This window comes from Melanotaenia boesemani, chromosome 4 (assembly GCF_017639745.1).
Source record: "Melanotaenia boesemani isolate fMelBoe1 chromosome 4, fMelBoe1.pri, whole genome shotgun sequence".
Lineage (NCBI taxonomy): Eukaryota > Metazoa > Chordata > Actinopteri > Atheriniformes > Melanotaeniidae > Melanotaenia > Melanotaenia boesemani.
The window spans coordinates 36,999,293-37,023,501 of record NC_055685.1 but is presented as its reverse complement, the minus strand read 5'-3'; the positions used below and the strand labels follow the sequence as shown (position 1 = coordinate 37,023,501).

The 24,209-nt window shown below is 38.7% G+C and overlaps 1 protein-coding gene across 2 annotated transcripts; it reads right to left on the bottom strand.

Annotated features, from left to right (window-relative positions):
- Positions 1-34: 34 nt before the first annotated feature.
- Positions 35-23,948, bottom strand: LOC121638700 (collagen alpha-1(I) chain-like). 2 transcript variants are annotated; one of them, XM_041983634.1, is made up of 53 exons: positions 23,834-23,948; positions 20,073-20,143; positions 19,861-19,902; positions 17,614-18,033; positions 17,486-17,533; positions 17,346-17,399; positions 17,189-17,236; positions 16,972-17,112; positions 16,785-16,883; positions 15,884-15,949; positions 15,718-15,798; positions 15,511-15,555; positions 15,249-15,410; positions 13,279-13,359; positions 13,149-13,193; positions 12,945-13,067; positions 12,570-12,872; positions 12,438-12,488; positions 12,335-12,361; positions 12,229-12,255; positions 12,085-12,147; positions 11,898-12,002; positions 11,759-11,821; positions 11,599-11,634; positions 11,458-11,511; positions 11,226-11,297; positions 10,598-10,660; positions 10,446-10,517; positions 10,331-10,357; positions 10,213-10,248; positions 9,566-9,601; positions 9,358-9,474; positions 9,120-9,272; positions 8,946-9,026; positions 8,811-8,861; positions 8,348-8,410; positions 8,178-8,237; positions 8,026-8,052; positions 7,232-7,282; positions 6,918-6,980; positions 6,720-6,758; positions 6,527-6,616; positions 6,321-6,452; positions 6,155-6,226; positions 5,817-5,942; positions 5,682-5,747; positions 5,278-5,415; positions 1,609-1,746; positions 1,313-1,477; positions 1,060-1,182; positions 895-975; positions 678-731; positions 35-258 (listed from the first exon to the last, which is right to left on the bottom strand). In XM_041983634.1, exons 2-53 carry the CDS (start codon positions 20,134-20,136, stop codon positions 209-211), a joined length of 4,494 nt encoding a protein of 1,497 aa, XP_041839568.1. In that variant the 5' UTR covers positions 20,137-20,143; positions 23,834-23,948; the 3' UTR covers positions 35-208. The 2 variants fall into 2 exon arrangements, with proteins under 2 accessions (XP_041839568.1, XP_041839569.1); XM_041983635.1 differs by having other exon boundaries at positions 20,073-20,146; positions 23,834-23,896.
- Between the last annotated feature and the right edge of the window lie 261 nt (positions 23,949-24,209).

Below are 24,209 nucleotides of genomic sequence, written 5' to 3'. Positions count from 1 at the left end.
CAACAAAATAATCAGATAAGAAAACAGGACAAAATAAAAAGACATGACCACACAAATGCCCCCTCAGCACCGAGCATCAAACAAACTAACTCAGTGCTTCACAGTCTGTGATTTTATGTCACCTGGAGAATAATTATAAACAAAAATACAGCCGCTCAGCATGAAAGCTGTGCTTCAGTTCATTCACCGCAGAGCAGCGACGCAGTCCTCAAACACCTGCATCTCTTCGCCGTCTCGTCGTCATCAGTGGAAATTCTCCTGAAACGCAACAAAAGCTTCAATTAAAATCTTTATTCTGTCTTTTTGTGCAGCATCATGATGCCAAATTATCGTCTTGAGAAGTCGACCCAGCTTTTCTGACTTCATGCGTAAATTTGCGTGAAACTGATGGAGTTAGCATCGGATGTGAAACAATGCAGACTCAAAAATCTTTTGCAGTTCAGTGGTGATTTTAATGACAAATAATTAAATCTGGTTCCAAATATTTAGCCCATCAAAAAAGAACGGATTATCTTAAATCCTATCCTGCTCCAAAGCAGGATAAGTTAGGTTTCCAGCATCAGTTGCCATGGTGATACATCCCAGTAAGAAGAGCCCCGAGCTGAATTAGAGGTTGCCTCACTAAACCCTGATCCCGCTCCCTGTAACAGACCTGAGGACTCAGAACAAGAACTTACCTCTGTCACCTTTTGGTCCTCCTGGTCCCTGAAGTCCAGGAAAGCCTCTCTCGCCTGCGTCCACACAGAGGAAACATTTTTAAAGGTGCTGCAGCAGAAATACCTCTTCATGTCAGAATATCATAAACTGCTCGCTTAAAAACAAAGGTGGAGGAAGTTGTTTTCATTTCTTTGTGTCTAAAATGTAAAAAAAATAAAATAAAAAAAAGTGTTGTACCTTTTTCTCCCTTTGGTCCCGGGAGTCCTATGTTCCCTTTCTGTCCAGGTCTCCCCGGTGGTCCCATGATGGCTCCGTGTGCTGTTGAGGACAAATATCCACATTCTAACATCTTTCAGCTACCGTAGTTCATTTTTCCTCTTTTGCTCAGAAATATTTCTTTACTTTTAATGTATTCCACTAAATCTGTGACGTTCATGTGAGAGCTAGATCCTGGAGGACCAGGTGGTCCCTGGGGTCCCTGGGTGGCCCATCCATTGTAGTACTGATCACGCAGGAGACCATGAGCTGCCAAATAAAAAATAAAGAAGGGTAAAAGTTTAAGACAACCTTCCCGTCAGCACATCGCAGACCGATCATGGTCATCAAGTCCATGACCGCAGACCGATCATGGTCATCAAGTCTTCCTGATACTTACATTTAATGTAATCGGTTACTTTTACAGCCATGTTGGAGAACTCAGTCGCATCTGGGCTCCAGTGTCCAGCACCAGGCACACCTGGCTCTCCCTTGTGTCCTGGGGGTCCAGGAGGGCCTGGTGGGCCGGGTTGTCCAAACATAGCTCTGTTCAAACCATCATCATCTGTCAAAAGTACACAAAAAAAATAATTTTTAACCAAATGAAATGCTCAAAGTAAATATTAAGACCTGTGGTTTGAAGTTTTTAACCAACACTTTATAAACTACCCCCCCGAACAAGTCCTTCAAACTCACTCTTGACATATTCCTGTAGCTCAGCACTCAGCATCTCTCTGCTGCGATCATTAAGGGAAACTAGTCGACCAATTGGACCAGGGGGCCCCTCAGGTCCAGGAGGTCCAGGGGGGCCAGGAGGGCCTCTGACAGCAACATCTGCAGCAGAGAAGACGAAGAATTCAGATTTGGATCAGCTGGTTTCAGAAAGGTTAAAGAAACAAAAATGTTTAGAACGCAGTCACATCAAACGAGATGAAGAAGTTGCAGGTAGAAAAATGCTCCACCACACACTCCTAGCTGCTCATAAGAGAAAATAAGAACACTAAATTATGTGTAAGTCTAGATAGCTGCTTCTCAAAAAGAGTACACATGGCCCTCATGGGGCACGTGAGAAAATGTAATAATAACAAAAATTAATGTTCATGTAAAATTGAATAATCATATAATAAATATGTCAGTAAATATAAATCCAAGCTTGTAAAATAACATTTATATTTGATATTCTTTGAATTAATTGTAAGAAATCTAAATCCGTACCAGGATCTTTGACACATTCTGGCTCATTTCACATCACCTATTTATATTTTCACTGCGTCTGATACTGTTTTATTTTTTCCTGTTGTTGTGTTCAAGTATCTGGAGTAGATGCACAAAGCATTTCACAGCTCATCACACCATCTATGGTGTATGTAAAAAACAAAAGCAATCTGAAACTGATTTGAATTTGAAACGTCTTATTTTGTAAAATTATGGAGGAAAAAAACAACAGGAGAGGACACATTTAATGTTTTTAACATATTTTCCATGACAACAGGCTAATTTAGTCATGGATTATGGACATTCAACATATCTTAAAAATGTTCTTTTAGAATATTGTGTTTTTTTTTGTTATAAATTTTAATAAATCCAGCACTGATGACACAACATTGTTTATCTCTGGCTCTAAACAATAAAGCGCTGCTCTGGTCAGGGGGTGCACGTCTGAAAAATTATTCCACAAACAGTATTATAAAGAATAAACTTCATGTTCAACCAACCATGACTTTTACAGATTGAGACACCACAAGTTTAAAAGAAAAGATTTGGACAGAGCTGGGTCTACATAAATAAACTGTTCTTAATGCAGTCAGCAGCATGGGAACAACAGATGAACAATAGTGGGAAAGCACGTCCTCGCTGTCATGGAGAGTTTGGAAAAAAAAACTGGTTAAATTCTTTTTCAGAAAACATTGTTCGAAACACATTTCTACAGAAAGAATGCTCTATTCACAATATCATTCCCGAAAAAGACTGTCATATACAGTAATAATGATCATAATCCTAAATTCTATAAAACATAAAAATAAACTATAAGAGCTACATTAAAAACCCTAGTGATGAAAATAGGAATAAATATAAGTATAAAAACAAACTCACTCATATAATAAGAAAGAGTAAAAGTAACTATTACACTGAGCATATTAGTGACTGTAAAAGGACCTGGACAGTTTTAAATACAGTTTTAAATAAGGGTCTTCTGTGCTGATTGATCCTGTTAATGGTAACTTACCCTTACTTGCCGATTACTTAAATGTTTATTTTTACCATAGGAGAAGACCTTGCCAATAAGGCCTCCTAAAAGATTCAATTATAAACATTTTCTATCCGTTAAGTATTCAAACTTTTTTTTCATTCAACCTACTGATCCTACTGAACTTTATAAAATCATCATTAATCTCAAGAGCTCTCTCACAGCAGGAGTAGATGGAATATGCAGTAAAATTCTGATGGCTATCGCCCATATTACAATAAATCCACATGCACACTGCATCAGCCTATCATTACTTCGTGGTGTAGTGCCTCAAATGATCAAAATTGCTAAAAAATCATCCCAATTTATAAATCTGGTGATAGAAATATGAAATAATTACCATCCAACTTCTGTTCTACCAACTCTCTCCAAGGCACTGGAGAGAGTGGTGCACAATAGATTGAGCAAATACCTGGATACGCTATCTGTTCTCACCAGTTCTCAATATGGATTCAGGAAGTTCTACATGCATCGGTGTTCTGGCCCTTACTGAAAAAATTATTAATGCTCTTGACCAGGGTGAATGTGGAGTTGGCATCTTCCTGGACATCTAAGGCATTTGATACCATGGATTTTGATATATTACTAGGGAATCACTATGGCATTAGAGGAACAGCGCTTAATGGGTTCAGAAGTTACCTACATGGTAGACAACAATATGTCTATATTGATAACCATATATCACAAAACAAGGAAATTAAATATGGGGTCCCTCAGGGGTCAATTTTGGGGCCATTACTCTTCATAATCTATAATAATGACTTTGTAAATTCTTCTCAGATATTAATTATGGTAATGTTTGCGAATGATAATAATTTCTTCCTGTCACATAAAAACACATTGGACTTACAGCATCTTTTAAACACAGAAAATTAAAAAAAAAAAGATGTCTGGTTTAAGTGTAACAAATTATCTCAATATTAGTAAAACTAATTATATGGGGTTTCGACCCAATACAAATACAGTCGACTGGAATCGGATTTGTCTTAAGGTAAATGATGAGAATCTATTACAAATCAGTTCTGCTAAGTTCCTGGGGGTCCTCATTGATAAGTCCTTAAATTTTAAAAGCCATATAGAGTACTTAATATCAACATTATTTAAATATGTCGGATTGCTTTATAATAAGATACTATCTTCCCCAAACTGCTCTTCTTACCTTGTACAAAACTTTGATTGAGCCTCATTTGACCTACTGTTACGTCATATGGTGTAACATCTTCCCCAGAAAATCTACAAAAGAAAATATTGCAAGCCCTGTCTTGGTCCGGTTTTAGTGCCCCCACTCGTCCTCTCTTCCACCGTTTCAGTCTTCGACTTACGGAGTTGAACATATTTCAAAATGCATGCATGATGTTCCTAACTGATAATAAAATGAGGCTGGCAGAGCTCATTCCTACACACATGACACTAAGGAGAAACATCTTATTAGTGGTAAAAGAAGACGACACATGAGGACTAATCTGAGTATTGTATGTAGGGGTCCGCAGATTTGGAATGAGCTCGAAGAGAATATGAAAGTGTTGAAATCCATCTCCACCTTTAAAAAAATGTTAAAGGCTAAACTGATCAGTTCATATATACATTTTGTGTCTTTTTGTTTAATATATGTTGTGAGTAGGTTTGCTGATGTTGTATGAGGAGGTTGTAACGTGTCTTGCTTTATCTTTTTTCTCTTTATTATGTATTTGTTTCAGTCGTTTTGTTTGTATGTACTCAGACTCCCTTCTAAAAAGCCTGTGTTAGCTTCTCAGGGAGATCTGAATCACACATAACTCATAGCTAAATTTCTATGTAAAGGTGAATGTTTGTAAATATGGGAGTGTGTGTGAATAAACTGAAACTGATTCAGCAGTATGGGCTGGAGTATGGCCAGAAATAGTACTGACGGTAATAATTCCTCTCTTTTGATACTATATATTTAGTTTTCAGGCCACAGACAGTAAATAAAATGAATGTTGTGCATGATTTTTATGAGATGGAAACATTTACATTAATTACCGGGACGCCTGGGTTACATATGCGTCGTCTTTTATAACCAGTTTCATATAATTACTGTTATTAACATTTATACTCTCATGTTCAAAAGAAAAATTTTGAATAATAGAAAAACTTACTTTGCAGGTAGTCATGGATATCTGAGCTGACGTAACTCCCAAATCCTGGTGGTCCAGGTGGTCCGGCTGGTCCAGGTGGCCCAGGAAAACCAGGTGGACCAGGTGGTCCCTGAGCACCCTCCAGATTATGAAACCCAGCTAGATGGATGATAAGAATCTAGTTTAGGAACAATCCAGAATCAACTCATTTTAGGATGATCCTGCAGAAGTCAAGTCTGTGTGGATTTGGTTCAGTCTAGACTAAAAATGCACAAACAGGCCCAAACAACAATGAGCCGAAGTTCTGGGTCTCCATCCAAACCCTATCTGGAGTGAGTTTTTACTTCTGCCCTTCCAGATGTAGTCCACTATCAGGACAAAGTTGTGTTTTCTGGGAGGTTGTGTTCATATAATGCTTTTCTTACTTGTTAACAAGTTTCCAGGAGGTCCAGGAGGCCCAGGTGGTCCAGGGGCTCCCAACCCACCTCTCTCTGACAACAGAAAGAGTCCACAGTCAGGAACAACTGATCATATTTTAGGTGACCATCTATTACACTCACCATTCATAAGAGTGAAGACACGTTCAACCAACTCTTGTGTGTTAACGGAGTAACCGCTATAGCCTGGAGCTCCAGGAGGGCCTGGTGGACCAGGAGGGCCTGTAAGATATGCCCTCACATCTTCTCCTGGAAACAAATTGACAGTCAAGAAAAAATTAAAAAATAAATTCCAAGATAATCAGCATGTTTTATCAGGAGTTTTTTTCAGAGTCAACATGAAAACAGATTTTTAAATTCCAGATTTGAACTTTTACCCTTCAGTTACAAACACTCTTCTTCCCACCACTGCCTTTCTGCTGCTGCTGAGAAAACTGGGAATTTTATCCAGATTCACTTACGCTGCAGTAGACTAATGATGTCATTGACAGAGATGCTTCCTGGTGGACCAGGAGGACCAGGAGCTCCTGAACCTAGATGAATGGATAGACCAGTTAGAGCACTGGCAGCTGAATCCTTATGTCTTGTGATATAAGGGATGCAATAATCATATGTAACTGGTCATACTCTGAATGTAGGCGATGACACGGCTGGCAACATCATCCACCAGCCCATCTTCTGAATGTCCAGGGGGGCCTGGCTCCCCTTGAGCACCAGGAGGACCAGGAGGACCAGCCAGGTACTGTCTGATACTGCCACCTGTGGGTCACAGTAGATTACCTGCCTCAGCTTATGTTTGTCTATATATGAGTACATGTGAGGGCAAGGCTTACTCTGAAGGTACTCTGCAATGTACAGGCCCATATCAACTGCTGCACCAGGTGGTCCAGGTGGGCCGGGCAGGCCAGGAATATATGAGCTACCTGGAACGAATACACAGATTCCCTGAGTGTCCGCTGCAGTTCCTCTTGTGAAAAAATATTAAGAAACTGTGTTAATACAAATGACGTTAAAGATTAGTTTTACCGGTGTCAGCTCCCGGGATCCCAGGAGCTCCATCATTGCCTACAAGAAAAATGTTTGAAGGATTAAATGAGAATTGATTTTTACTGAATTAAAAACAGGAGAAACAAAATTAATAGAAGTCCTGAAATGTCATTAAAAGACAAGTTTTTTTTTATTTTTTTTTAAAAATGTCATTCAAAACATCAAAGTGGGATATACCTTTAGGTCCTTGTGGACCTTCTGGGCCTGGTGGACCCTCAAGTCCGGGGGGACCTGGGAAACCTGACATGGAAACCAGTGATTAGAAACCAGAGCTTTAAGCTTCATTATTAATCCTTTAATGTACTATGTGTCATACAGTTTCAGAGACCTTTTGCATCACTTTATGGGAAAAAACTTTGCTCAAAAGCCTGTTGAACACAATCTATTACTTGTCTTTTGTCCTCTGGTGGACACCTTTTGCACTACAATAGCTTTGACATATTGCATGGTATCCTGAAAGAATCCACTTTGTCTAAAGTTTATTCACGTACCAACACCTGGTTCTCCTGGACTTCCTGGAAGACCAGGCTGTCCTGGTTCACCTGGCGAGAAAAAGGTCACAGGTAAAATGTAAAATTACTACTAATTTAAGGAAAAAAATTTTCTCCCAAAATCTGTTCTAAAACATTTGTATTTTTTCCATTTTATTTAGCTCAAATCATTCAATCAAATCAAACTACCAAATATGTAATCATTGTAATTATCTGAAAACTTTTTAATGCTAGTTTGATCATATTGTGTCATTATTTGTGTTAAAAACAAAGCCATTTGGGTAATGGGGATTTTATTTAAAGATCCGTCTACTGAGAATTAGTGACTAAATTAATTTAGTTAACTTTGTTTAGGGCGGCTATAGCGCAGGAGGAAGAGCAGTTGTCTTTCGACCGGAAGGTAGGCGGATTGATTCCAGGCTTCCCCTGACTACATGCCGAAGTGTCCTTGGGTAAGACACTTAACCCCACGTTGCCTCCTGATGTGCCTATCGGGGTGTAAATGTGTGTGTGAATGTGATAAGTAGTGTAAAGCGCTTTGAGTGGTCAAACTGACTGGAAAAGCGCTATATACGTACAAGTCCATTTACCATTTATTAGTTTGTCTTTGTGACCTTATACTGAAATACTAAAATTGTAATTTTGATTTTCCTAAAGAGAAACGCTGTCTTACAAAACAAAATCCTCACTTTTGCAGTAACAAAACCAGAAAGGTGGCCAGAAATTGAGAGGAAAATAATGTGAAAAGGCAAAAATGCCCCTACTGACCAATCAGGTTTGAACTATTTTCTCACCTTGGAATCCTTGTTGCCCTTCAAACCCTTAAAAAGAACAAATTACATGTCTGAGAACCTACAACTCGTGAATCCAGAAAGCAGACACAATGAATTAGCATTGTGTGTTGCAAATGCCAATAAAATAAAATAAAATAATAAAAGGAGTTTACCTGGTGGACCCTGTGGACCAGGAGGTCCTGGAGGCCCTGGTGGTCCAGCAAAGAAGCTTTCTAACCCACAATGAGGAAAGAATGCATAACAGTTACACATGAATGCATCAGCAGCTGAGAAAAATGTTGTTGACCTAAAGTTCATCTTAATTTTGACTTCTTTTACCAACCTGAGTTGGGCACAAAGCTGCCAGGTTCTCCTTTCGCACCTGGAGGACCAGGTACACCAACACCTGACAGGACATAATGTGGTTTCAGGTCACTTTTGGGTAAGATGTGTATATATGAATGTTATATATGAGTGCACAAAATGCAAATGTACATGTATGAGTATGTTTATGTGTAGATTCATGTGTGTATATGTACGCTTTATTATATTTGTATATACAGGTACGTACATGTTCATAAAATGCAGATAGGTATACTGACAACACCTGGAAGAACTTTTTAAATATCCTGTTATTGCTATTACAGAACTATTTTTAATGTTATTTTGTACGTGAATAAACAAAAAATTCAAATACAAAGACAGAACTATCTAACTTTTTTTTATCTTGATAGAGCTTAAATTCTCCTGTATGCTGATGATTGACTTATCTATCTCTCTGTCAGTGAAGCAGGATTTTTGTTTACCTGACTCTCCAGGAGGACCTTGAGGGCCTGGAGGACCCTGTTTACCTTCACCTAAAATGCAGTGAGACCATAATAAATTCACTTTGAGTCTCTGGGATTAGAGCTGATCTTAAAAACTGTCAGCTTTGGACATACCAGGAGGACCTTGTGGACCAGGATCTCCAGGAGGCCCTGGAGGTCCAGGTGGACCAGGAGGTCCAGCCACTGCAGAAAGTTCTTTTTGGAATGACATTATATTATTAGTGTTTAGCATTTCCACTCATGATACTGCCACTAGATGCACATAAAAATTGACATGGAGGCACTCACTGTCGGCTCTGGTGGCGCTGACAGTTTCCGATGTGATGCTGGTACCTGGCTTTCCTGGCTGACCTTGCTCCCCCTTCTCTCCCTTTTCCCCTTTCTCCCCCTTTTCACCCTTTTCACCCCTTTCTCCTTTTTCCCCAGATGCTCCCTTTGGACCTAAATAATTAAACCACAGAAATCATTATGTCAATGTTTTTGATCAACTTCAGATGCTTCACCCATTTCAAAAGTCAGAATTTACCTGGTTGTCCAGGGACACCAGCAGGCCCGATGGGACCAGATAGACCAGGAGCTCCAGCAGGACCTGGGGGTCCAGCTGGTCCTGGAGGTCCAGGAATGGCCACAGTATCAGAACCAACTAGAAACAAGCAAATTAAGACAGTTTAATCTTACAAGATACTGTTTCCCCACATCAAAATCAAGTTTACCACAAGTGTTACTGTTATTACCTGAGCTAAATACTTTACCAGGTGACCCTGGTTCACCTGAAAGAAAAAATCAGCTTAGATTTCCCAAAGACATAACACGTATCAAGAGCCACACAGAAATTAAACAAATATAGACATTTGTTAAATACTTGCTAAAATACTTAATACAAAAAATAGGAAAGATTAGACACACACACATACACACACATATATATATATATGTGTGTGTGTGTGTGTGTGTGTCTAATCTTTCCTGTTTTGGGGCAATCATTGTCCTCCAATGATTACCATGGAGTAGACAAGCTGGTGCACCTAGTCTCATGTCTTCATTAGAAAAATTTTCAGTCAAGCAAACCCAATAATAACCCAATTGCACAATAATAATTCAACGTAAGACTAAAACAAAATTACATTAAATTAAACTGATCCAGGTTACAGCGATAACCATGAATTCCCTTTTGTAACTAACATGTGTCGATGAGCATGGCCATCAGTGCCACCAGACGGACTTTAATCCCTTCAGGTTTGAAGTAAAATAAATTCCAGTTTAACTGAATATTTGACAGTTAATTGACATGTAACTCGAGCTTTAATTTCTTTTAGTGTCAATAAAAGTTATGTTTAAGGTAAAAAAATATTCATTTCATTGGAAATAAAACCAGTGTTACCTTTACCACCAGGCAGTCCCGGATTTCCTGCAATACCTGAAAACATAAGAAAAAAAGGTATTAATGTACACATTCTAACCTTTATTTTTCTCTAATAAATTCTAGTTTATTCTCTCACCCGGGGGTCCTTGTAGACCTGGAATACCTGCAGATAAAAAAGTATGTAAGATTTTAGAAATAAATTTGTCTTTTCTTTTCAGTCAAAAGTTTACAATTTAAATAAGTGTGTGTACCCGGAGGACCAATATCTCCAGGAAGTCCAGGTGGTCCTCTCACACCAGGAAGTCCCATGGAACCAACTTCACCTGTTTGATCACATCACATTACAGCTAAGTCAAAAGTTCTTCAGTACTTCTCTGAGAAGAAGGTCCAGATCTCTACCCACCTCCACTTCCTTTAGACCCCTTAGCTCCAGCAGGCCCTTGTGGTCCAGGTTGTCCTGGTTCACCTTTAACAAAAACAATAAAGCTTTTTCTAAATCTGTAAAATATCTGGGTTTTATATTATAAATATATATTTTAAATGATCATATTAATTATATATAATTATATACAAATATATTTAAAACATTAACATTATATCCATGTAGTAATACATTTTATTATATTTATTACAATTATTATCACAGTTATTACTGTATGATTATATTTAAAGATACATATTTATGTTAATATAAAATTATAACTTTGGCTTAATAAAGTACTTTTCATTCAGTTTTATATTTTAAATGAAGATCAGCATATTTAACTTTTTTGTCTTTAGTTTTTTTGGTTTGTTTGTTTTTTCTTTTGTTTGTTTTTTTACATCACCTGCTTTCTTTTCTGAACTTTTCCTAGTTGCTAAAGCTAAAACTTGATCCTGCCTCAGCTGTGATCTCTATCGTGATGAATAGTAAATATGTTGGGAATGTGCAACCCTAAAACTGACTTTTAGCCCTAATAACTACTTTATTGTTCTCTTATGGAAGAACTCTTAAGTCCAAACTGGGTTTTAGGACCATCTGAGGGACACACCTGCTGGTCCACGTGGTCCTCGCTCTCCCTGATCTCCTTTAATCCCTTGGGCCCCTGCTGCTCCTCGATCACCTGCATCACAGTCAATCAACAGTGCCCGTGAAGTAAACTGATCATTTTAACTTTTTAACTGATTGATCATTGATCAGTAGAGACTTAGTCACTAATTTCTCTCACGTTGGTTTATAAAAAGACTTGAAAAAATAAAACCTGTTTTGAACACTTCCTCTACCTTTAGCTCCTGGAGCTCCAGCTTCACCCGGGAAGCCCTTTACACCAGGAGCACCTGCATTCAGGTATTTAACACAGAGGAGCTTGTCAGTGGACACCTACCCCTCAACAGATAAAGCACTGATAAGATCTGAGTCTTTACCGGGTATTCCTGGAGCACCCTGATCTCCCACAGCACCTGAAGCAGACAAGAAAAATATGTAATTCTTCATGTGATTAAATTACCTTAAAGAAGCCATCTGTGTGGTCTTTTTTATTTAATCTGGTCTAAAACATATTTCCTTTAAGACCCTGGACCTCACCTTTTGGACCCACAGGTCCTGGAGTACCAGCAGGACCAGGACGTCCGGACTCACCTTGAGTTCCTGTCAAAACAACATCAAAATAAAAAAAAATCTCCATGTTTTCAGCCTGTTTCACATAAATGTGTCTATTACTAACCCTTATCTCCTTTCTCTCCAAAACCAGGTGGTCCTGTTTCTCCTCGAGGGCCCATTGGTCCTTCGCGACCCCTCTGGCCCGCTGGTCCTTCTGGACCTGGTTCACCTAGGAAGAAAGCGAATCATCTTCATCCTTTTGTTTGTGTTTGCTTGCCTTTACAAATAAACTGTTATAACTTGATAAATACCTGCACTTCCCTTCGGTCCCCTCGGTCCATCCAGTCCGGGGTGTCCAGTCTGACCAGGAGGGCCTTCAGAAAAAGAATGAGAGCAGTGAGTTTGTGGTCACCTGTCGGTAGGAAAAGCCACCACGCCTGTTCTCTGAGTCTTACCTGGCATGCCGGGGAAACCGCTCTCACCTGAAAAAGATCACATCTCAGCAGCTGCTTCAAGTTTATCGAATCAGATTGTGAAACATTCAGCAGTGAAAGTCCTCACCTTTCTGTCCAAGCTGTCCAGGATCGCCTGCGAGGACAGTCACGTTAATGCTGCACATGAACTATTTAAATCCAAAACTGCTGCTTAAAATGTGAAAGCATACCTTTAGGTCCTGGTTCTCCTCTTTCACCTTTCAGAGAGTAAGCCAGAGTGTCTAAAAAACACAAAACATCCAAGAAGCTCAGTCATGATCTGAGCTGTTTCTCTCTGTGATCGGGACTTCTTATTTCTGTACCTCTCACAGCACTGGATTGAAGTTCAGCCCTGACCAGCTGCTGCACAGCCCTCTGCAGGGAGGTGCTGTCCAGTCCCGGTCCGGTCCCGGTACCTCCTCCCAGCCCAGCAGCACCCAGGTTGATCCCGTTCTCAGAGCGGGTGATGGTGGAGCCAGAGGAGCTGGTGTCCACGTAGTTAGAGTCCAGCGGGTCGAGGATGTTGACACCGGAGGAGGCCGACAGTCGGCTGGACCTGGCCGATGTGGTTCCAGTCACGGCTTCAAGGACCTCGACGCGTTTCTTCAGGTTTTTCACCTCTTCACCTGCGAGACGACTTTAAAGATGACCACAAATATCTTCACACACTTTGCCCGAGACGAAGAGAGTCCTCTTACCCAAAGCGATGAGTCCACAGAGGAGACCGAGGAGGAGCAGCAGGCTGAGCAGGAGGCCCAGCAGCCACTTCCACCAGCTGCAGCAGGAGCAGAAGCCGAGATTCGACTCGTCTTTACGGATCTCTGACAAACAAACAGGAGCACATTTAAAGTGATGATCAGCCTCATCATCGACTTCTTCTAAAAGAAAGTAAATCAGACTACCTGCGTAGGTGGCTTTGTCTTTTGTTCCAGCTTTCAGAGATGAAGCTGTAAGAACATGTTGAGAAGAAATTTAACAAATTTTAGATGCTGAGCAGATTGTTATGTGCTAGTTTACAGAGAGTCAGTTTACTTTTAGCATCAGTCCCTTCCTCCACAGTGCTGGACAACAGCTTCTGTTTCTCTCTCTTCAGTGAATCTTCAGAGTAGCTCCCTACAAACACAACCACATGTTCACGTGTTTCATCCACAGCTAAACAAAACACACTGACACACACACACTGAACGTCTCGGTCACTCTGCACCTTATTTTATCTGCATCTATGGAAGACACATATTTATGAGTAATGCCTTTTATATCTATAAGATGCTTTTTATATATTTTTTTTCTTTTCTGTGCTTACATGTTTTGTTGTAATGCTCTTTTACAAGACAATAAAATGCTCTATCTATCGCAGCCTTCATAAAACACAACTTCGTTTATGTTAGACTTGAAGCATCCTCTGGAAAAGCTAACCTGCTCTGGTTTTTATTTAAGATAAACGCAGCAGAAGAAGAAACTGTCCTGAAGAACTGGCTTATTGGCATCTTCAGTTTTTTTCTGAAGAACACTGAACCCTCTAACAGGAGAACGACCGTCCAGCTTCTCATCTCTGTAGATTTTCTTAGTATTCCTGTACGTTCTTTGATTTTTGGAATTTGTTGATTTGTCTTTCATTTGTAATTTGTTTCCCTACATACCCTCCTCCATTCCTCTGCATTTATCATACATGGCTCTGTCGTTCTCATCAGCTCAAGTTTACCTGTCAGAACCTCCTTCAGTAATTACTTCCCCTGCCTTCTTTCTTCTTTCTTCATTCTGTGGATTCTGTGTTTTTGTTTTTGTTTCCAACTTCACGTTTTTTCTTTTTTCCTGCATTTAGTTTTCATTTAGATTAAAAGACGGCTTAACTCAATGAATGACTGTTCTGTCTTGCTTTGTGATGTTTGTGAGTTTTAATAAAATATGAAAACTACTTATATGACTTCATCAAGAAAAAAACAACAACAGTTAACCAGCTCACACACAGGTGGAAGAAAATCAACATGTTAACTATCATATGAGCAACTAAGAGAAAATATTAAACCCAAGCAACATAATCTACAACTCTGATCCCAAAAAGGTTGGCTGCTGTGTAAAATGTAAATAAAAACAGAATACAGTGATTTACAAATATCATAAACACACATTTTGTGCCCAGTAGAAGATAAAACAACATATCCGATGTTAAAACTGAGACATTTTATCATTTCATGGAAAGTAAGAGCTGGTAGTGAATCTGATGCAGCAACACATCTGTGAAAAGTTGGAACAGGAGCAGCAAAAGGCTGAAAAAGTAACTGGTACAAACCAGAAACACCTGGAGGAGCATTGGATAAATAATTAAGTTAACTGGCAGCAGGTCAGTAACATGAGTTGGTACAAAAGGAGCATTTCAGAGAGGCAGAGTCTCCCAGATGGAAAGACGGACAGAGGTTCTGTGAGAAACTGGGTCTAAAGATTGTGGAACACTTTCAGAAAAATGTTCCTCAATGTAAAGTTGTGAACACTGAAGATCCCATCATCTACAGTAATATTATTAAAAAAGACTCAGAGAATCAGAAGGAATCTCTGTACACACAGGCAAGGCTGGATTCTGGTGATCTTCTGCTTTAAAAGCAGGCATGATTTACTATGGATGAAAATGTGAAATTCTTTCTGGAAAGCATGAACGGCGTGTCCTGCAGATTAAAGAGGAGAGGGAGCATCCAGCTTGTTGTCAGTGGACAGGTGAAAAGCTGCATCTCTGATGGGATGGGACTGCATTAGTGCCTATGGCGTGAGCATGTGTTGCTGCCATCAGATTCACAATGAGCTCATATTTTTCATGAAACAGTAAAATGTCTCAGTTTCAACATCTGATAAATTTTTATCTTCTACAGGGAAGGTTGATAAGGTTTATGAAACTATTTCCCCAAAAGAAAAAGCACCTTTATCCTGCTAAATGGACGTGTAGCACTAGCAGTCGGGTCATGTGATGGGATCTTAGTGGTGCTTGTAGGGGTTGTAGCATGCAGAGGTACCTGAGTTACTGGTGGGTGCAGCAGACATGAACTGCTTCCCGGTGTCTTTGGCCATGATCAGCCGCTCCGTCTCCTTCTTCACAGGAGCGTTGTCCTTCTCTATCATCACGAAGTTAAAGTCTTTTCCTACGGCCTCATGACTGGCAGGACTGCTGGGCCTCACTGTGACGTCCAAATGAGACAACATTAGAAACAGAATCAAACTGTAGAGGCTTCTGTTTCTAAGTTGCATAATGCTGCATGTGAAGGATCTGTCCCTCACCTGCTGTTGTGCTGATTCCAGAGACATTTTTCTGCACACCATAAACTGTGAACAGACAAAATCATAAATGACGTCACACTATTTTATAAGCATGTGCAGAATTTTAAAGACATTTTAACAGCTTGAATCCTGACAGCACTAATTTTCCTCAGTTTGCTGCGACAGTGAAGAGCAAAAACATGTTTTTCTCTTCTCTCTCCCGGTTACCTATCTGTGCGTTGGCCCCGGTCGGGGAGAGGACTGTTGGCCCGGAGGTGGCCAGGTTGTTCTGTACGCCATACACTGGAACTGAAGCAGAGAAAACAACATGATCATCCAGCCACGGCGTCAGGATGAGGATGTGAAATGGGCTGTTACCCAACAGGAGGCTCACCGGAGCTGCTGGCCGACAGTCCAGCGTTTATGGAGGGAGGGCCGAGAGTCAGGTTGTTCTGGACTCCTGCACACGACAGAAAACAGAAACAAGCTGATGTGGGCATCTGTTACCGATGGCAACCCAGAAAACATCTTTCACTGTTTCACTGATGTGCAGCTGCAAACGTTATGATTGATGATGAAGATCAAACATCAGCGATAAAAAGCTCGTTTGGTTTTCTTTACCGAATCACTCAGTATCCCTTTCTTCCTGTTAGATTTACCAAATGAACCAACTGGAACTTTTCTTTCTTTCTTTCTTTCTTTCTTGCCAAACCCGATTTTCTTTTGTTTTTAAAACTGGGTTTAATTTTCTTGATCAAAATAAACAAAATTAATGAATCTTTCTGTTTTTTTATAGCAACCATAATCAAATATTTAGATTTTTTTTATTGTTTTTCTTTCTTTTTGTCTTTTTACTTTCTTTATAAAGTTGACAAACTCTAATGATGTGTCATTTTCCTCATCAAAGTACGAAAGTATATATATATTTTTCTATTTTCTTAATCCAGTTTTTACAGCCAAAGATTAAAAAACTGAATTGTCATTTAGGTTTGTTTGTTTGTTTGTTTGTCATTATTACCAAAGGAAAGCAAATTTCAAATATTCAAATTAGATTTTTCTCTTTTGTTTACACACGTAAACAAATAAGTTGAGATTTTTTTTAAGTATATAAACTCATATATATGTTATTTATCTCCAGCACTCAGTGGGTTATATATATATATATATATATATATATATATATATATATATATATATATATATATATATATATATATATATATATATATATATATATATATATATATATATAAAATATATATATATAATATAAGCAGGTGTTCGACATGACTGACCTGACTGGTAGAAAGTGGAAGAAGTGGAATAGTTGTTGGGGTTTGCACTGTAACCAAAGCCGCTGCTCACATCCGCAGACCAAACGCTGTCATACTGGTCTGAAACAGAAGACAGAAAATAGTTGAAAGAAAAGAGAAAAATGGAAACCCGAATAAGGAAAAGTGTCCATCCTCTGAGTGGCTGAACCTGCGGCGGCCTCGGACATGGTCCTCGTCTCCAAACTGGCCTTCTTGGGGATGGGCAGCGTGTTGTTAGGGGATGTAGTGGAACTGGTGCTGGTGGAGCGGTTCCCCCTCAGGAGACGCTTCACGTCGTCTAACTCCGTCCCTGCACCACAGAATCACATTTTATCGGCGTTTAGTGCACAGCAACTGTTTTCAGGTCCATGATGGGCCATACTCACATCTCGCAGGAGGAGAAGCACTCTGGAGCCGGGCTCTGATCTCACTCTCTGGAAAGAAACAAAACCAATAAGTTGTCTTTATAATTTAGTTGTTTAATGGAATGACAGCCAATAAAAGATATTTCTAGTTTATGTACTGGGACTGTTATCAGTCTACCTCGGCTCTGAGTTCTCCCTCTAGTGGCAGAACTTGAAGTTGCACCTGAACTACCTGCAAAAACAAAGCAACCACCCCAAAATCTTCAGTTGTGCATCAGCTTTTTCCAGGTTTTAAGTGTAACATCAGGTAAAACTCACCATACTCCTTTCTGTTGTACTCCGGAGATGAATTTGTGCTCGAGCTTTCTGAAACGCACAAATAAAAATCACATACATTTTTGCATTTTGTATAAACTGCAGAGAGCATCCTCTGACTTGTGACTAACCATCAAAGACCTCAGACAGGGTTGCTGACATGGTGCTAATGCTCTTCTTCTCCTTCGAAGGAGGCGAATAAGCGACTGCAGACGAAGATCCTCTTTTCACTTCCCCAGATCCCCCTGAGGAGTGGCTGGACTTGGTCACTGAGGAAACCGTTACAGCACCCAAACCTTCCCTTTTTCCTTCTTTGCCACCACTTCCAAAACTGTAGGACATGCTGGAGGACCCCCCTCCAGCACCCCCTGATGTCCCTCCACCTGAGGAAGCACCTACAGTGGTAATGCTTATGGCCCCAGAGCCCTTACTGGTTCCAGATCCACCATGATGGGAGCTGCTGGATGTGGTCAGAACTGAATTGGTGGTGGTCCCTGACCCTCCTGCTGCAGCTCTTCTACCAGAACCACCCGCACTTTGAGAAAGATCACCTGGAGAGGTAATTAGGAGGAAGCAATTTAATAAAATTGCATTTTTGTGTGAGTGTGTTTTACATCTCATGCCTCAAAGTCAGATATTTTCAACATCTCTTATCAAATACTGGACCTGCTGGGACTTGGGAAAGATCAGATCGCCTGAATCCATTTACAGCAGAAAGACCGATTTCAGCTTGTTATGGTGTGTTTTTATTAGGGAACATTCCCACATATCATGTTTGGACCTGCTTTATAAGTACAGCATCTCATCCCTTTACAGCAGAAACAAATGATTTATGACATGCACATAGTTTCTGTTGCTGCCCAAGGTAATGATTTTTCTCTTCTAATAAAATATGATAAGCTGTCAAGTGGCTGCCCACAGCTAGTAATAATCATACGTGTGACACTTTCACCACAGGTCTTCTTCTTCACCTCTTTAAAACTGCATTAATCAATATTTCCACTGGCTGTCTAAATTTGTGTTGACGTGCTTGATATTTACAGAAAAAAACCACTGTACAACTTTAGCATGTTTTATTCAGCTTGTTTTTTGTTTACAGCCAATAAATTTCCTTTCCATCTCTTTGTAATTCATTTTCTGATATTTCCACAAAGCAACAAAAAGACTAAATACAGAGGAGCAGATCAACTTCAGAAGACAGTAACATGATGCTAAAACGATGCTAACATTGCTATGTAGCCACGTGATGTGCAAAACTAGCAACACCATTATTTTAGGGGGAAAATGGCAATAAGGTGAACTTGCTTTTACTACAACCAAGTGTCAACAAAATCAGTTGATAAGAGTTTAAAAGCTAAAAGCCAAGCCGTGGAGAACGTGAATGCTGTGTAGAGTTGCTCCATCTTCTCAGGACTGTTCTCCCATCATGTTTCCTGCTTAGATTTTGTTTAGTTTGGCTATAAATGTTTAAATTTTACAGAAAAGGAAGAATTCTCTATAAATATTGATGGTAATCCCATCACAAATATATGGCTGTGTAAATGGTAGTAACTGCTTCTGTATGGAGTGCCACATAGACGGATATGTTTTTAAAATAATTAATATAGATAGAAAAACTTCTAACATTATTTCTGGTGACTGGAGTAGCTATAATGTCTGATAGGCAATTTCTATCCATGTAGACAGGAGAATTTATTACTCTCTCTGTCTCTCTCTATATACATATATATATATATATATATATATATATATATATATACATCTATATGTATTCTCTTCTTGTTTCTCTTCCTCTCTTCTCTCTCCAATCTAATGCCATCTTTGTTAATCAAACCTGTTTCCTTGTTGTTTATCTGTTGTTTATTCTTTATTGTTTGTTGTCTTTTAATTTCTTTTTTGTTCTTTTCCCCTCATGCCTGTATAACATCCCATGTCCTGCCTTGTTTACCCTAGCTATCACAAATTTAAAAAAGAAATAAACTATATCAGTCTCGTCTCTGTGTGCTCATAGTATAAAAAAATAAGTTCAAAATTAATGTGGCTGAATTTGTCATTTCAGCAAACATCAACCACTGAATTAATATATCATGATTAAATTTATGATGTTTAATTACTACATTAAAGCTTTTCAAGAAACAAAAGGACTTTAAAAAAAGTAATAATTATAAGAGTTGCTCATTTAATTAACTGTAAAATCTAAAATATTGATTTTACTGAACATATAAAAATTTATTGAGCATTATTTGTTTAATTTGGACTAAAACTGTACTCCCTACATGTGGTGCCAAAAATAAATGAATTAATGTGACTTTAAATCGAGCATTGAAGAAAATAATTGCATGTATTGATATGCGAGATGTAAAAACAATTAAACTTACTTTGCTGTATCAGTCGAGTAGTCGTCACTGATTTTGTGACCACTGTAAAGAAACAGCAGATAAATGTCAGTACATCTAAATTCTGTCACATTGCTTTCAATATTCTGTATTCTCCACAGGCAGCATGACACAGTCATCTCTATTTCATGAAAGAGATATTGTTTAAAGTTTTTAAATTTCCTGCAGTATTTGGGAGCATTTGAAGCCCTCACCGTTGCTGCTTCCTGCAGCGCCTCCTCCAGAGCTGACTGTCTTGACCGTTGTTAGGTTGTCCATCCAACAGCTGCTGCAAGAACAAGTACAAGCGTTTGTAAAACTCTAAAACAACTAAAAAGAAAAACGAATCAGGAGGGTTTGCATGCTGATGGACTGTAGTGTTTCTATACTCTGAGGCAAACCTGCACGCATTTTTCTGTGGTCATATTTCTCTACTTTGGGGCTTCGATTTACAGCATATAGAAAACCATCTTTACAATCCACCCTGATTGAAAGTATTCACCTGAAGCTCTATGGAAGGGGCGTAGCTCTTTGTTTGGATGATAAATGTGGTTTTGCTTTGAACAAAGATGGCCCACCTGACAAGGGACAAACCTTCACAGAGAAAGAGTCTGAGGTTTCACTCATGTCAGGAGGAAAATATCAAAGTTTCCCCCCAGGAGTGATTCAGGTGAAATGAAAATACAAGACTCCTTAAGGCAGTGGCATACCGGAGAGGACACATGGGCACAAAAGCGAAGATTTTTCACTACAGTAAATCAGTATTTTAAATAAAATATGAGGGGAGTACAGCAGAGCTCACCCCATACAAATAACTTTTTAGAAGTACAAAGATAACTGAAGTGTAATGTGTTATATTACAACTGAGGCAGTTGTTTCTAGATTTCACAAAGACTGGCTTCACATGATCACATGGTTGGTTTTTCTGTCATATATGACTTAAAATATCAAGATTTAGTCCATGCGTGATAAAGAAATCAAGCAGGTTAAATCCTCAGTATTTATACTGATCCTCTCTTCAGGTGGAACGACCACATTGATTATCTGTGTTCTTGTTTACAGCATAGGCTGTACGTTTTACGGAGACTAAGGGTGTTTGGTCTGGACCAGGAAACGGTCTTCTTGTTTTATTAGGCAGTGCTGGTACGGGATGTCAGCATGGTACAGCAAATGCTTGGTCTGCTACAGTCTGCCATTAAGGTGATGGGGAGGACTGGAAACCTCTCCCTCCAGTCCATCCATGAGCAGTCTGCAGGCAGAGTTTTACTGGATCCATCACTCATCCTTCATCCTGAACACCAGTTATTACCTTCTGGTAGAAAGTACCGAGTTCTAAACTGCAGGCTGAACCTTTTTAAAGATTCATTTATCCCCATTTCCATCAACATCTTAAATAATTTTGTTTTATGGCCACACAGACCGTGTAATGCATCTTTTGGGGTTGAGCAATAGCATTTTGTTTTATTTGTGTTTTTTACGTTTATTTTTTATGGTGTCTTTCTAATTTTTATCCCAAATGGATTTTGTGGAACATATTTATGATTTGTAAAATGTGGCTGATGGTTGCCTGCAGATTGCAGTGGTTTGGGGTTGTGTGTTTTATTCATGTCTACAAGGCAGCTAATGAGCACTTGAGTCCAGGCCAAATTTCCCTTCGGGGGAAATAAAGCGTTTCGTAATCTTTAGCTGTAAAATTCATCCTTTACCTTGAAGTGCAACACTATTACAACAAAGATAAATTATTACAAAACCCTGTAATTACATCTTGGTTTTTATCCCTGAAGCCTTATTTCTCTGTTACAAGCAGGACTTCATGACAGCTGATGTCTAATGTTTTTGTTGTTTATTTTTAGAGTAATTTTAGAGAAATTTCAGTGTGATGCTGAAAGCTGTCGGAGCTTTTCTGCACTTTAAGTCAAAACACTTTGAACTGCTGGATGTCCAGCAGAGTTCATCTTAAAGTGGTGTGAAATTTTACAGGATATCTTGCCCAGATTATGCTGCAGACGTATTTGCATTTAGATATTTAAAACAATCCAAAAAGTTAGTTGTAAATACTAAGTATTGTATAAAGTGTATTTGACCTTATTTAGCCAATTATGGACACAAGCTAAATAACTGGCCTGCTTCCTTCTTACCTTTGTGATTATATTTTATTGAATTTCAGTAACTATTGTCTGAGCTCTAAGGATTTTCTTTTGCTGACAGTCCCTAAAGCTCACACTGAGCTGGAAAAAGGCTTTTAAATTCTGTGGCCCTGCAGCCTGCAACAGCTCACACACTGACTTCAAACTGATCTCAGAGCTGCGAGGCTGGTGCAGAAGGTGTCTTTCACTGCTTTCTATTCTTTTCCCTCTTAGGTTTATTTTTCATGTTTTGTATTTTATATTTTATGTTGTTTGTTTTTTGAATGATTGTTTTGATTTAGTGATCAGCTGTGTTTGTGATTATTTTAAGAAATGTGCAAAAAAGAGTAAACACCACCTTCTGAGATGCTGAGATTTAAGTCAAAAGATGGAGAAATATTTGTAAGAGCAAAGCTTAGCAGAGCCAGTACAAATAGCTTTAAAAAATTCTTGTGAATCAGCATTTAAGGGAAGAGTTTTTAAATATAAAACTATGTGTAAAAGCATCAGCAGTAAAACCATAATTTAACTCATAAGTGGGAATTACCTGCACAGAAATGCTGACGTCAGAGGTTAGAAACTCGTGTTTTACTGAATATTTCTATACTAATGAGGTAAAAACTGCAGCAGCGGTTTCCAGCAAATGTTTGCTGAAGAATTTGAAGGTGATTTAAGAAACTGGGGAGAAGGCAAACGTTTGTCTTCTGTGTTTTATATGTTGGATTTTGACATATTTTTCATCTTCCGCCTCCTTTTGATTAGATCGAGGTTAATGAATTAGTAAAGCATTAGTTTTTATTTAGCAGATTATTCATAAATTAACTTGTAAATAATTTGTTATTATAAATTAATAAGTAAATTAAATAAAATGAATTAGTTTAATCTGCACATTAATAGTCTCGCATTCAGAGTTTAATTTAATTTTAAGTGTATTTTGATGCTAATAATTTTATTGCTTTACTCGGGTAAAATGTTTAATACATCATTGCAGGGTTATTTTTACTTAAATAAATGATCTGAATCATTTTCTAACAATTATACTGTAAAGATTCAAGTTTTCTGTAGTTCATGAGCTGATGTAAATAATCATTTGAAAGTCAGAAGTTAAAGTGCTCAAGAATAAAACATGATGATCTTTTGATTTTCCAACAAAAGCTAAAATCTGACACCACGTCTTTGGAAATCTGGATGTAAACAGAATGTGTCCCAAGTCTAACTTCAAACACTGACTTTAAATTAAAGGAATAAAAGAAAGAATGAAAAGAAATCAAGAAAAGAAATGACATATAACCTGCACAGATCACTTTAGCCTCGCCTGGTCTATTCATATCCACCACACATTCATAAAGCAGATAATACTCTATATTTTTTTCGTTGTGCACGTGTATCTGCTTTAGCTTTTGAAATAATCTGCATCCCACACTGTTTAGTTTTGCTTCCAGGTTTGATTTCTATGCTATAAGCATCACCACCTGCATAACCGAAGCACCACTAAAGTTTCATTTTCCAGACTCTACAAAGCTCATTTTGCACAGCGTGCCTTTAAACATTCAGGTTTGATAGTTTGGGATCAACGATGATCATCATGTCTGTAGAATAGATTTCAGTGGAAACCTCCAGATTATTTTATCATAAGAACCTTTGTCTATCAGTGTGTAAACAGCTAAATCTACAATCTTTGATTGCTATTACTGCTAATTTAACCTTCTGCTCCTGAAACACTGCTGAAAATCCAGATGAACCAGCACGAACCAACATCTGTAAAAAAAAAAGCCTTCTTGGGAAAGAGATGTCTAACCTCAATGAGGTTTATCTGCTAAAATAAAGGAGAAATTAAATTTGTACTTTACCGCTTAGATCATTTGTGTGAAAATCGACGCTCTAATTCTCATCTCCCCCAGCTGAATGAAGACGGTGAAGGAAACACTGCAGCTCCTGGGACTTGCATGTGTCTGGAGAGTTTATGTATTATCTTTGTCTGACTCATAGCTTCAGTCGACAAGTTCCAACACAGCGGAGGTGGGCTGCAGCCCACAGACAGTTTAGGAAAAGTTTAGGAAAAATAGCCCCGGGCTCAGTCAATGAAGGTGTTTGCAGAAAGTAAATGCTGTTGGACAATGTTTTGCTCTTCTGTCTTACAAATTACTTTTGTTTGTTTCTGCAATTAAAGACTTGTTTGACTTGAAAGTAAAAAAGATGGAACTGATTGGTTGTTTGAGTCATTCT